Here is a 10,832-nt window from a genome sequence, read left to right as displayed (position 1 = left end):
GAGGGAGAGGGGAGTGGGGGAGGGAGAGGGGGAGTGGAGGGAGAGGGGGAGTGGAGGGAGGGAGAGGGAGTGGGGGAGGGAGAGTGGAGTGGAGGAGAGGGGAGTGGAGGGAGTGGAGAGGGGAGTGGGGAGGGATGAGGGGAGTGGAGGGAGAGGGGAGTGGGGGAGGGAGAGGGGAGTGGTGGAGGGAGAGGGGAGTGGAGGGAGGGAGAGGGGAGTGGAGGGAGAGGGGAGTGGGGGAGGGAGAGGGGAGTGGAGGGAGGGAGAGGGGAGTGGAGGGAGAGGGGAGTGGGGGAGGGAGAGGGGAGTGGAGGGAGGGAGAGGGGAGTGGAGGGAGAGGGGAGTGGGGGAGGGAGAGGGGAGTGGAGGGAGAGGGGAGTGGAGGGAGGGGAGAGGGGAGTGGGGGAGGGAGAGGGGAGTGGAGGGAGAGGGGAGTGGGGGAGGGAGAGGGGAGTGGAGGGAGAGGGGAGTGGAGGGAGGGAGAGGGGAGTGGAGGGAGAGGGGAGTGGAGGGAGGGAGAGGGGAGGGAGAGGGGAGTGGAGGGAGAGGGGAGGGAGAGGGGAGTGGAGGGAGAGGGGAGTGGAGGGAGAGGGGAGGGAGAGGGGAGTGGAGGGAGGGAGGGGGGAGTGGGGGGAGGGAGAGGGGAGAGTGGAGGGAGGGAGGGGGGAGTGGGGGAGGGAGAGGGGAGTGGAGGGAGGGGGGAGTGGAGGGAGGGGGGAGGGAGAGGGGAGTGGAGGGAGGGGGGAGTGGAGGGAGGGGGGAGGGGAGGGAGAGGGGAGTGGAGGGAGGGGGGAGTGGAGGGAGGGAGGAGTGGAGGGAGGGGGGAGTGGAGGGAGGGGGGGAGTGGAGGGAGGGGGGAGTGGAGGGAGAGGGGAGTGGAGGGAGGGAGAGGGGAGTGGAGGGAGGGGGGAGTGGAGGGAGGGGGGAGTGGAGGGAGGGGGGAGTGGAGGGAGGGGGAGTGGGAGGGAGAGGGGAGTGGAGTGGAGGGGGGGGGAGTGGAGGGAGAGGGGAGTGGAGGGAGAGGGGAGTGGAGGGAGGGGGGAGTGGAGGGAGGGGGGAGTGGAGGGAGGGGGGAGTGGGGAGGGAGAGGGGAGTGGAGGGGGGGGGAGTGGAGGGAGAGGGGAGTGGAGGGAGGGGGGAGTGGGGAGGGAGAGGGGAGTGGAGGGGGGGAGAGGGGAAGGGGAGGGCGGGAGTGGAGGGGGGAGAGGGGAGTGGGGAGGGAGAGGGGAGTGGAGGGGGGGGAGTGGAGGGAGAGGGGAGTGGAGGGAGGGGGAGTGGGGAGGGAGAGGGGAGTGGAGGGGGGGGAGAGGGGAGGGGGGGAGGGGGGGAGTGGAGGGAGGGGGGAGTGGGGAGGGAGAGGGGAGTGGAGGGGGGGGAGAGGGGGAGGAGGGGAGGGAGCGGGGGGAGGGGGGAGTGGAGGGAGGGGGAGTGGAGGGCAGGGGGGAGTGGGGTGGAGGAGAGCGAGGAGTGGGGGGGGAGAGGGGAGTGGAGGGGGGGAGAGGGGCTGAGTGGCGGGGGGGAGAGGGGAGTGGTGAGGGGGGGGAGGAGGGGAGTGGGGGAGGGGGGGAGAGGGGAGTGGGGGGGGGGAGAGGGGGAGGGGAGAGTGGGGGAGGAGAGTGGGGAAGGAGAGAGTGCTGAACCAATGCAGGAGAGGTTTGGGCCCAACGGGTCCACTTGGTCTAGTATAATCTAAAATATAACCCTCCGTTTAATGAAGAGATATTACTCAAACAAAAGAAACTCCATTAAAAAATCTTCCTGCTTTTTCTGAAGGTTTGCAATGGCACTCACAGCTGAATAATAATAATAATAATAATAATAATGCATTACATTTATATAGCGCTTTTCTAGAAACCCAAAGACGCTTTACATATTGGATCTAACATAAAGATAAATAAATAAACGAACAGAAAAGGATGAATAAGGTGGAGCGACGGTCAATGATTGAAGGCAGTGTTGAACAAGTGAGACTTCAGTGATGTTTTGAATGTGGTGAGGAGTCTGTGACGGTTTGGGGTAGTGAGTTCCAGAGGGTGGGAGCAGCGATGGAGGAAAGGGTCGGATGGTGGGGGGGACAGGAGGTTAGCAGCAGCAGAGCGGAGGGTGCGGGTGGGAGTGTGTCTGTGGAGGAGGTCAGTCAGGTAGGATGGGGCCAGGTTATGGAGGGCTTTGTAGGGTCATGAGGAGGATTTTGTACTGGGGATGGGGAGCCAGTGGAGCTTGTAAAGGACGGGGGTGATATGGTCACGGATCGGGGAGTGGGTGAGCAGACGGCAGCGGAGTTCTGGATGTATTGGAGTTTATTGATGATTTTTGAGGGTGAACCATAGAGGAGGCTGTTGCAGTAGTCCAGACGGAGGTGATGAAGGCGTGGATGAGGGTTTCTGCAGCTGTGGAGGAGAGGGACGGACGGAGACGGGCGATGTTTTTGAGGTGGAAGAAGGCTGTCTTGGTGATGTGTTTAGTGTGTTTGTCGAAGGAGAGGGTTTGATCAAAGGGCCTTGTGGACACTGTGGACACTCACCTTCTACGTTTGAGGCAGGGGGAGAGAGAGAGAGAGATATCTGTGTTGCTTTGCTACAAGGCAGAGAGAGGTGTTGAATTAAAGCTTTCTTTGGCGATCCCTTCAGACGAGTGGGGGGGTGGGGGACGGGCGGACAGACGAACTTCTGCAGTCCAGCGGTTTGCCCGCAGCCCCTGCTTCCAATCCGTTTTGTAAGTGAGCACCATTGCATTCAAGTGGGTTAAATTTGATCGTTTAAAAGCTGCCTGCAATCCACACTTGCCAGTCAGTGGGTTAGACGCTTAAGAAATTCACACAGAACTTCAGGAGCAGACGAGGACATTGGATTTAAAAAAAAAAAATTGTTTTAGGGATACAGCACGGAAACAGGCCCTTCGGCCCACCGAGTCCGCGCCGACCAGCGATCCCCGCACACTAACACTATCCTACACCCACTAGGGACAATTTTTACATTTACCCAGTCAATTAACCTACAAACCTGCACGTCTTTGGAGTGTGGGAGGAAACCAAAGATCTCGGAGAAAACCCACGCAGGTCACGGGGAGAACGTACAAACTCTGTACAGACAGCGCCCGTAGTCAGGATCGATCCTGAGTCTCCGGCGCTGCATTCGCTGTAAGGCGGCAACTCTACCGTTGCCCCACAAAAAGATGTGTATCGCAATTCATTCTTACCTCGCACAATTAAAGCACGGAATAGTCTTCACCCTACTATAGTCACTCAACCAGACGTAACTACATTTAAGGCAGCTCTTCTTCTCCAAGAAGCCCTCCTAGCTTAAGTCCGCACTCCGCCACCTACAGCTTAAATTCCATTTGGAATATTTCGGAGGACCAAGAATCAAGAACAGAGGCACCAAAGGAAGAAACAGTCTTGTGTATAATATATATATGTATATAAAAAGAAATTAAATCTAAAAGGCAATGACTTGAGCATATCAGAGGTTTTTACAGCACAGGCAGCCATTTATATGGCCGTTACACCAGGAGACAGTGTCAATGAAGTTAATGATAGTGCTGACGATTACAAAAGGGGTCACCACAGTCGAGTTGGTTGGTAGGGTAGGTTTACAAAATGCCCACTGTCCTCTTGGCACACACGCCCCCTCCCTGCACATGCGGCAAACCAAGGCTCTGTTAGCACTAAACACAAGTCAATAACTTAAATCTGGCCACTCAGATCCAAGCATGTGCAGGTTAAAGGGTGCCCAGGACGCTACACAACATACTTAAAAAGTCTTTTTTTTTTTAATGTATAGATATATATATTTTTTTCTTAAAAAAAAAAGACAAAGACATTAGAGGGTCAAGACAACCTTTCTGGAATGAGGATAACGTTCTTTGCACAGGCCACCCCCCCCCCCCCCACCCCCTCCCCCTCGACACCCCCCCTCCCTCCCCTCCCCCACACGCCCGCCCAACCCTCCCCCTCTGGGAAAACGTCAGGCTGTTCTTTAACTTTTTTTAAAAAAGACTCTCACACGATAGATGACTGAATTATACAGAACACACGCACACACAAAAATAAAACGCAGCTACATTAAAAAAAACATGATAAAGGAACCTACCGTGTTAATCACCTTAGAAATTGGTCACTTTATGAGAGGAGGGGAGCAAGCCGGAATGAGGTGGGGAGGGAGGGATGGGGGGGGGAGGGAGGGAGGGAGGGAGGGAGGGAGGGAGGGAGGGAGGGAGGGGGGGAGGAGGGAAAGAGAGGAGATGGATGCAACGCTCTCTGGTTTAATGCAGTACGAGGTAAACAACCCAAAAATATAGACACGATAAGTGGCCTGTTGTACAGCTACGGTGGAATAAATTATTTAAACTAGTGTAAAAAGAGTTTTTGCTTTTTTTTTTATACTTGTTCATTATTACAAACATATTCTACAAGGTCGGTCACTCCCAACAGGTCGTCTTCGTCTTCGTCCCCTGCCTCGGCCGGAGCGGCTCCCGAAGCAGGCGCCGGCGCCGATGCCAAGCCCGCCCCGTTGAGCGCCAGGCCGGGGCCGGGGTCGGGGGCAGCGTCCTTGGGCGCTTGGCTCTTGTCGCTGGCCCCGCTGACCGGGCTCTGTCCGTTGGAAGGCGGCGGCTCGGCCACGACGCAGTCCAAAGGGCCGGCGCCCTTCTCGGTGGTGGCGGTGGCAGCGGGGGGGGTGGTGACCGCCGCCTCAACCGCCTCCTCCTCCTCCTCTTCCTCCTCCACTTCTTCCTCCTCCTCCTCCTCCTCCTCCTCCTCCTCCTCCTCCTCCTCCTCCTCCTCCTCCTCCTCCCCCTCGCTCATCAGCCGGTAGGCGGGCTTCTTGCAGTAATCCCTGCTGGGCCTGGAGGTCAGCCTGCTCACCAGCGCCGGCTCGTCTTCCTCGTCCTCCTCGTCCTCGATCCGGTTCGGGCGCTTCCGCTGAGGCCTCTCCTCCTCCTCCTGCTCTTCCTCCGAACCTCTGCTGCTCGAGCTCTCTGCAAAACATGGTTGACCATCGTCACGTGTAGCAAGACACGGTGGGACTCAGCGGGTCAGGCAGCATCTAGGAGACGGGGAATGGGTGACGTTTCGGGTCGAGACCCTTCTTCAGACTGAAGAAGGGTCTCGACCTGAAACGTCACCCATTCCCTCTCTCCCGAGATGCTGCCTGACCCGCTGAGTTACTCCAGCATTTTGTGATACCTTCGATTTGTACCAGCATCTACAGTTGTTTTCCTACACAAGACAAGGTGGGATATTAGAAGGATGAGAGGAGATCTTATCGAAACGTATAAGATTATTAAGGGGTTGGACACGCTAGAGGCAGGAAACATGTTCCCAATGTTGGGGGAGTCCAGAACAAGGGGCCACAGTTTAAGAATAAGGGGTAGAACTGAGATGAGGAAATACTTTTTCAGTCAGAGAGTTGTGAATCTGTGGAATTCTCTGCCTCAGAGGGTGGTGGGTGGATGGAACGAGCTGCCAGAGGAGGTAGTTGAGGCTGGGACTATCCCATCGTTTAAGAAACAGTTGGACAGGTACATGGATAGGACAGGTTTGGAGGGATATGGACCAAGCGCAGGCAAGTGGGACTAGGGTAGCTGGGACATTGTTGGCCGGTGTGGGCGAGTTGGGCTGAAGGGCCTGTTTACACACTGTATCACTCTATGCATCTACACCAAGTTGAGCAAAAGGCAAGAGTGCAGAATATAGTTCTGAGCATTATAGCGCATCAGTTCCAGAGACAAAGTCCAATGTCCACAATGGGGTGGACGTGAATCGGGACAGTACCCTAGCTGTATGTGGGTAAAAGAAACAATCAGGGACCCAAGGTGGAGTCTGTCTGAAGAAGGGTTCCCACCCAAAGCATCACCTGTTCCTTGTTCTCCAGAGATGCTGCCTGACCCGCTGAGTTACTCCAGCACTCTGTGAAACGTCACCTATTCCTTGTTCTCCAGAGATGCTGCCTGACCCGCTGAGTTACTCCATCACTCTGTGAAACGTCCCCTATTCCTTGTTCTCCAGAGATGCTGCCTGACCCGCTGAGTTACTCCAGCACTCTGTGTCTGTCGTTGGTATAAACCAGCATCTGCTGTACCTTCTTATCCAAAGTGGATGATCAGCTATCAGTGTGTTGAACGGTGGGGAAAGTCTGAAGGGCCAAATTACCTTTTCTTACTCAAACATCAACAATCCTGATGTCCCCGGCTAAAACCAATGCAGTCCTAGGTAAGTGAGTTACAAAAACCAAGAGTCATAGAGTTATACAGAGTGGAAACATGCCCTTCAGCCCAGCTCCAGGGGCTAGTGGTATCAAGGGGTACGGGGAGAAGGCAGGCACGGGTTACTGATTGTGGATGATCAGCCACGATCACAATGAATGGCGGTGCTGCACCTATTTTCCAACTTACCCACGCCCATTCTAAACTACTCTCACCTGCCTGTGTTTGGCCCATATCCCTCTGAAACCGTTCCTATCCATCTACCCAAGTCTGAAGAAGGGCTCTGACCCAAAACGTCACCCATTCCTTCTCTCCAGAGATGCTGCCTGTCCCGCTGAGTTACTGCTGCATTTTGTGTCTATCTTCAGTACAAACCGGCACCTGCAGTTCCTTCCCATACGCATACCTATCCAAATGTCCTTTTAGAGTCATAGAGTGATACAGTGTGGAAACGGGCCCTTCTTCCCAACTCACCCACACCGACAAACAATGTCCCAGCTACCCTAGTCCCACTTGCCTGCGCTTGGTCCATAACCCTTCAAACCTGTCCTATCCATGTACCTGTCCAACCGTTTCTTAAACGATGGGATAATCCCAGCGTCAACTACCTCCTCTGGCTGCTCGTTCCATACACCCACCACCCTCTGTGTGAAAAGGTTAACCCCTTGGATTCCTATTAAATCTTTTCCCCATCACCTTGAACCTATGTCCTCTGGTCCTCGATTACCCTACTCTGGGCAAGAGACTCTGTGCATCTACCCAGTCTATTCCTCTCATGATTTTTGTCCACCTCTATAAGATCTCTCCTCAACCTCCTGCGCTCCAAGGAATAGAGTCCCAGCCTGCTCAACCTCTCCCTGTAGCTCACACCCTCTAGATTCTGTGCATATTCTGTGCAAGAGATTCTGTGCATCTACCCGATCTATTCCTCTCATGATTTTTAAATGCCATATGCACAGAGAGCGGAACAATGAAGATGTGGTACTGATGATCTTACCGTCGCTCATTGTAATGTACAGCCTGCGTTTGTGCCCTTGAAGTTTTTCCTTTCTACTTGCGCCGCTCTTCATGGATTTCTCCGATTCTGAATCTTCTCTGTAATTGACCTTTTTGGCTTGGTTCCGTTTCGATCGCCTCCTCCTCATGTCCAGCAGGTCACTGTAACAACTTGAACCCTCGCTCTCTGCAGGACGAGAGGGACACGTTAGTCCATCTAAAAACACAAAAAACCACGATAGATGGGCATGGTGGTGGAGCATCTATTCCAGAGACCCGAGTTCAATCCTGACTACGAGTGCTGTCTGTGTGGAGTTTAGTTTACTTTAGAGATACTGTGCGGAAACAGGCCCTTTCGGCCCGCCGGGTCCGCGCCGACCAGCGATCCCCGCACACTAACACTGTCCAACACACACTAGGGATAATTTTTACACTTGCCCGGCCAATTAACCTACAAACCTGCACGTCTTTGGAGTGTGGGAGGAAACCGAAGATCTCGGAGAAAACCCACGCAGGTCACGGGGAGAACGTACAAACTCCGTACAGACAGCGCCCGTAGTCGGGATGGAACCCGGGTCTCCGGCCCACTGGGTCCGCGCCGACCAGCAATCCCTGCACATTAACACTATCCTACACACACTAAGGACAATTTTGTTTTTTTAAAAACATTTACCAAGCCAATTAACCAACAAACCTGTACGTCTTTGGAGTGTGGGAGAAAACCCACGCAGGTCACGGAGAGAACGTACAAACTCCGTACAGACAGCGCCTGTAGTCGGGATGGAACCTGAGTCTCCAGCGCTGCATTCGCTGTAAGGCAGCAACTCTACCGCTGCGCCACAAGTTTAGAGTTTTGATTTAGATTTAGAGATACAGCTCGGAAACAGGCCGTTCGGCCCACCGAGTCTGCGCCTCCCAGCGATCCCCGCACATTAACACTATCCTACACCCACTAGGGACAATTTTTACATATTACCCAGTCAATTAACCTACAAACCTGCACATCTTTGGAGTGTGGGAGGAAACCGAAGATCTGGGAGAAAACCCACGCAGGTCACGGGGAGAACGTACAAACTCGATAGTCGGGATGGAACCCGGGTCTCCGGCGCTGCATTCGCTGTAAGCCAGCAACTCTACCGCCGCGCCACAAGTTTGTTCACTAACTGCGACCACGAACCACGGTTTTCTCGGGGTGCTCCAGTTTCCTTCCACATTTCAAAGACGCACAGGTTTGAGGGTTAATTGGATTCAGTAAGTTGTTAAAAAAAAAATTTTTTAATTATCACTAGTGTGTAGGATAGTGTTAGTGAACGGTGGGACTCGGTGGGCAGACAGGCCTGTTTCTGCGTCGTATCTCTGAAGTCTAAAGAATGCAGAGAATCTCACAGACCTACTCAAGAACCAAAGGTCTGTAGCCTTCTTTTGCTCTGGTATTTTATTTCACTCACGTGTTTAAACTGTAATGCTGTATTCTTAATGTTTTAATGTTTTATGCTTTATTCTCGATTGTTTACTGTATGTTGGTGTTGTTACTTGCGAGCGGAGCACCAAGGCACATTCCTTGTATGTGTACATACTTGGCCAATAAACTTATTTAATGTTCAATCTTGATCCCCCTACACATCCCCCATTGTAGGGCGATCAAGAACCAGAGGACATAGGCTTAAAGTGAAGTGTAAGAAAATAACTGCAGATGCTGGTACAAATGCTTAAAGTGAGGCAGGAAAGATTTAATGGGAACCTGAGGGGCAACCTTACACAAAAGGTGGTAAGTTTGTGGAACGAACTGCCGGAGGAGGTAGTTGAGGCAGATACTGTTACAACATTAAAAAAAACATTAGACAGGTATATGGAAGGTAGACACAAAATGCTGGAGTAACTCAGTGGGACAGGCAGGTATATGGATTGAATAAGTTTGCCACAGCCAGACATAAAACAGCTTTTATCCCCGAGTGATGGCTCTACTCAACAACCAAAGGTCTGCCGTCTCTTTTTACTCTGGTTTATTTCACTCACATGTTTAAACTCTAATGATGTATCCTTATTGTTTTAATGTTTAATGTTTTATTCTTAATTGTTGACTGTATGTTCGTGTTGTTACTTGCGAGCGGAGCACCAAGGCACATTCCTTGTATGTGTACATACTTGGCCAATAAACTTATTCAGGTTTAGAGGGACATGGGGCAAGTGCAGCCCAAATGGGACCAGTGCAGATGGGGCATGTTGGTTGACATGGGCAAGTTGGGCCGAATGCCCACCAATCCAGGCAACATTCGGGTAATCCTCTCTGCAACCATTCCAAAGCCTCCATATCCCTCCTGCATTGGGGCGAGCAGAACTGTATGCAATACTGCAAATGCAGCCAAACCAAAGTCCTATAATGCTACAATAATCTTCCAGGCTACTCAAATCCTGACCGTTGAAGACAAGCATATCGTACACCTTGTGTGGGAAGGAACTGCAGATACTGGCTTAAGCCAAAGATAGACACAAAAAGCTGGAGTAACTCAGCAGGACAGGCAGCATCTCTGGAGAGAAGGAATGGGAGACGTTTCTAGTCGAGACCCTTCTTTAGTCTGAAGGGCAGCACCCGTGGTCAGGATTGAACCCGTTCTCTAGCGCTGTGAGGCAGCGGCTCCATCAGCCTTACCACTGTGCCACTCAGACTTTGAAGGCTCTGGGCCTGTACTCGCTGGAGTTTAGAAGGATGAGGGGGGACCTCATTGAAACTTACCGAACAGTGAAAGGCCTGGATAGAGTGGAGAGGATGTTTCCGCTAGAGGGAGAATCTAAGACCAGAGCCACAGCCTCAGAATAAAAGGACATACATTTAGAAAGGAGATGAGGAGGCATTTCTTCAGTCAGAGGGTGGTGAATCTGTGGAATTCACTGCCACAAACGACAATGGAGGCTGCCATTGGGTATTTTTAAGGCTGAGATTGACAGATTCTTGATTAGTACGGGTATCTGGGGTTATTGGGTGAAGGCAGGAGAATGGAGTTGAGCGGGAAAGATAGATCAGACATGATTGAATGGCGGAGCAGACTCAATGGGCCAAAAGGCCTCATTGTACTCCCAAGACTTATGAAAATAAACCCTTCGGCCCAGTGTTCATGGGTCTGTACTCGCTGGAGTTTGGAAGGTTCAGGGGGGACATCATTGAAACTTACAGAATAGTGAGCGGCCTGGATAGAGTGGATGTGGAGAGGATGTTTCCACTAGTGGGAGAGTCTAGGACTAGAGGTCACAGCCTCAGAATTAAAGGGCACTCTTTTAGAAAGGAGGTGAGGAGGATCTTCTTTAGTCAAAGGGGGGAGTTAATCTGTGGAACTCATTACCACAGAGGACTGTGGAGGCAAAGACAGTGGATATTTTTAAGGCAGAGATAGACAGATTCTTGATTAGAATGGGTGTCAAGGGTGATGGGGAGACAGTAGGAAAATAGAATTAGGAGGCAGAGATTAGCCATGATTGAATGGCGGAGTAGACTCGATGGGCCTAATGGCATCATTTTACTCCTGTAACTTGTAAAAATCTGTGTATGACATTGTGTTTCATTGGACCACAAATGATACCAGTGGTCACACCATGTAAGTATTGTAGTGTGCCATAGCGGGATTTAAATGTGTCCT

The 10,832-nt window shown here is 52.5% G+C and overlaps 2 protein-coding genes across 2 annotated transcripts in view; both read right to left on the bottom strand.

The window, feature by feature from the left end:
* p2ry6 (pyrimidinergic receptor P2Y6) overlaps positions 1-4,208 on the bottom strand; it is a 65,189-nt gene extending 60,981 nt beyond the window's left edge. The window contains exon 1 of the mRNA XM_078401976.1: positions 4,092-4,208. The gene's annotated coding sequence lies outside the window, so the exon portion shown is untranslated. The remainder of the gene's footprint in view (positions 1-4,091) is intronic.
* An 11-nt stretch (positions 4,209-4,219) lies between these two features.
* The window catches only part of rsf1a (remodeling and spacing factor 1a), a 73,761-nt gene continuing 67,148 nt past the window's right edge, over positions 4,220-10,832 (bottom strand). Inside the window, exons 15-16 of the mRNA XM_078401975.1 lie at positions 7,202-7,387; positions 4,220-4,977 (exon numbers count right to left, since the gene is read on the bottom strand). Coding sequence (XP_078258101.1) covers positions 4,379-4,977; positions 7,202-7,387 — 785 coding nt within the window. The 3' untranslated portion in view covers positions 4,220-4,378. The remainder of the gene's footprint in view (positions 4,978-7,201; positions 7,388-10,832) is intronic.

This window comes from Rhinoraja longicauda, chromosome 7, assembly GCF_053455715.1.
Source record: "Rhinoraja longicauda isolate Sanriku21f chromosome 7, sRhiLon1.1, whole genome shotgun sequence".
NCBI lineage: Eukaryota > Metazoa > Chordata > Chondrichthyes > Rajiformes > Arhynchobatidae > Rhinoraja > Rhinoraja longicauda.
Note: the sequence above shows the minus strand (reverse complement) of the source record. Positions and strands in the feature narration are given on the sequence as shown.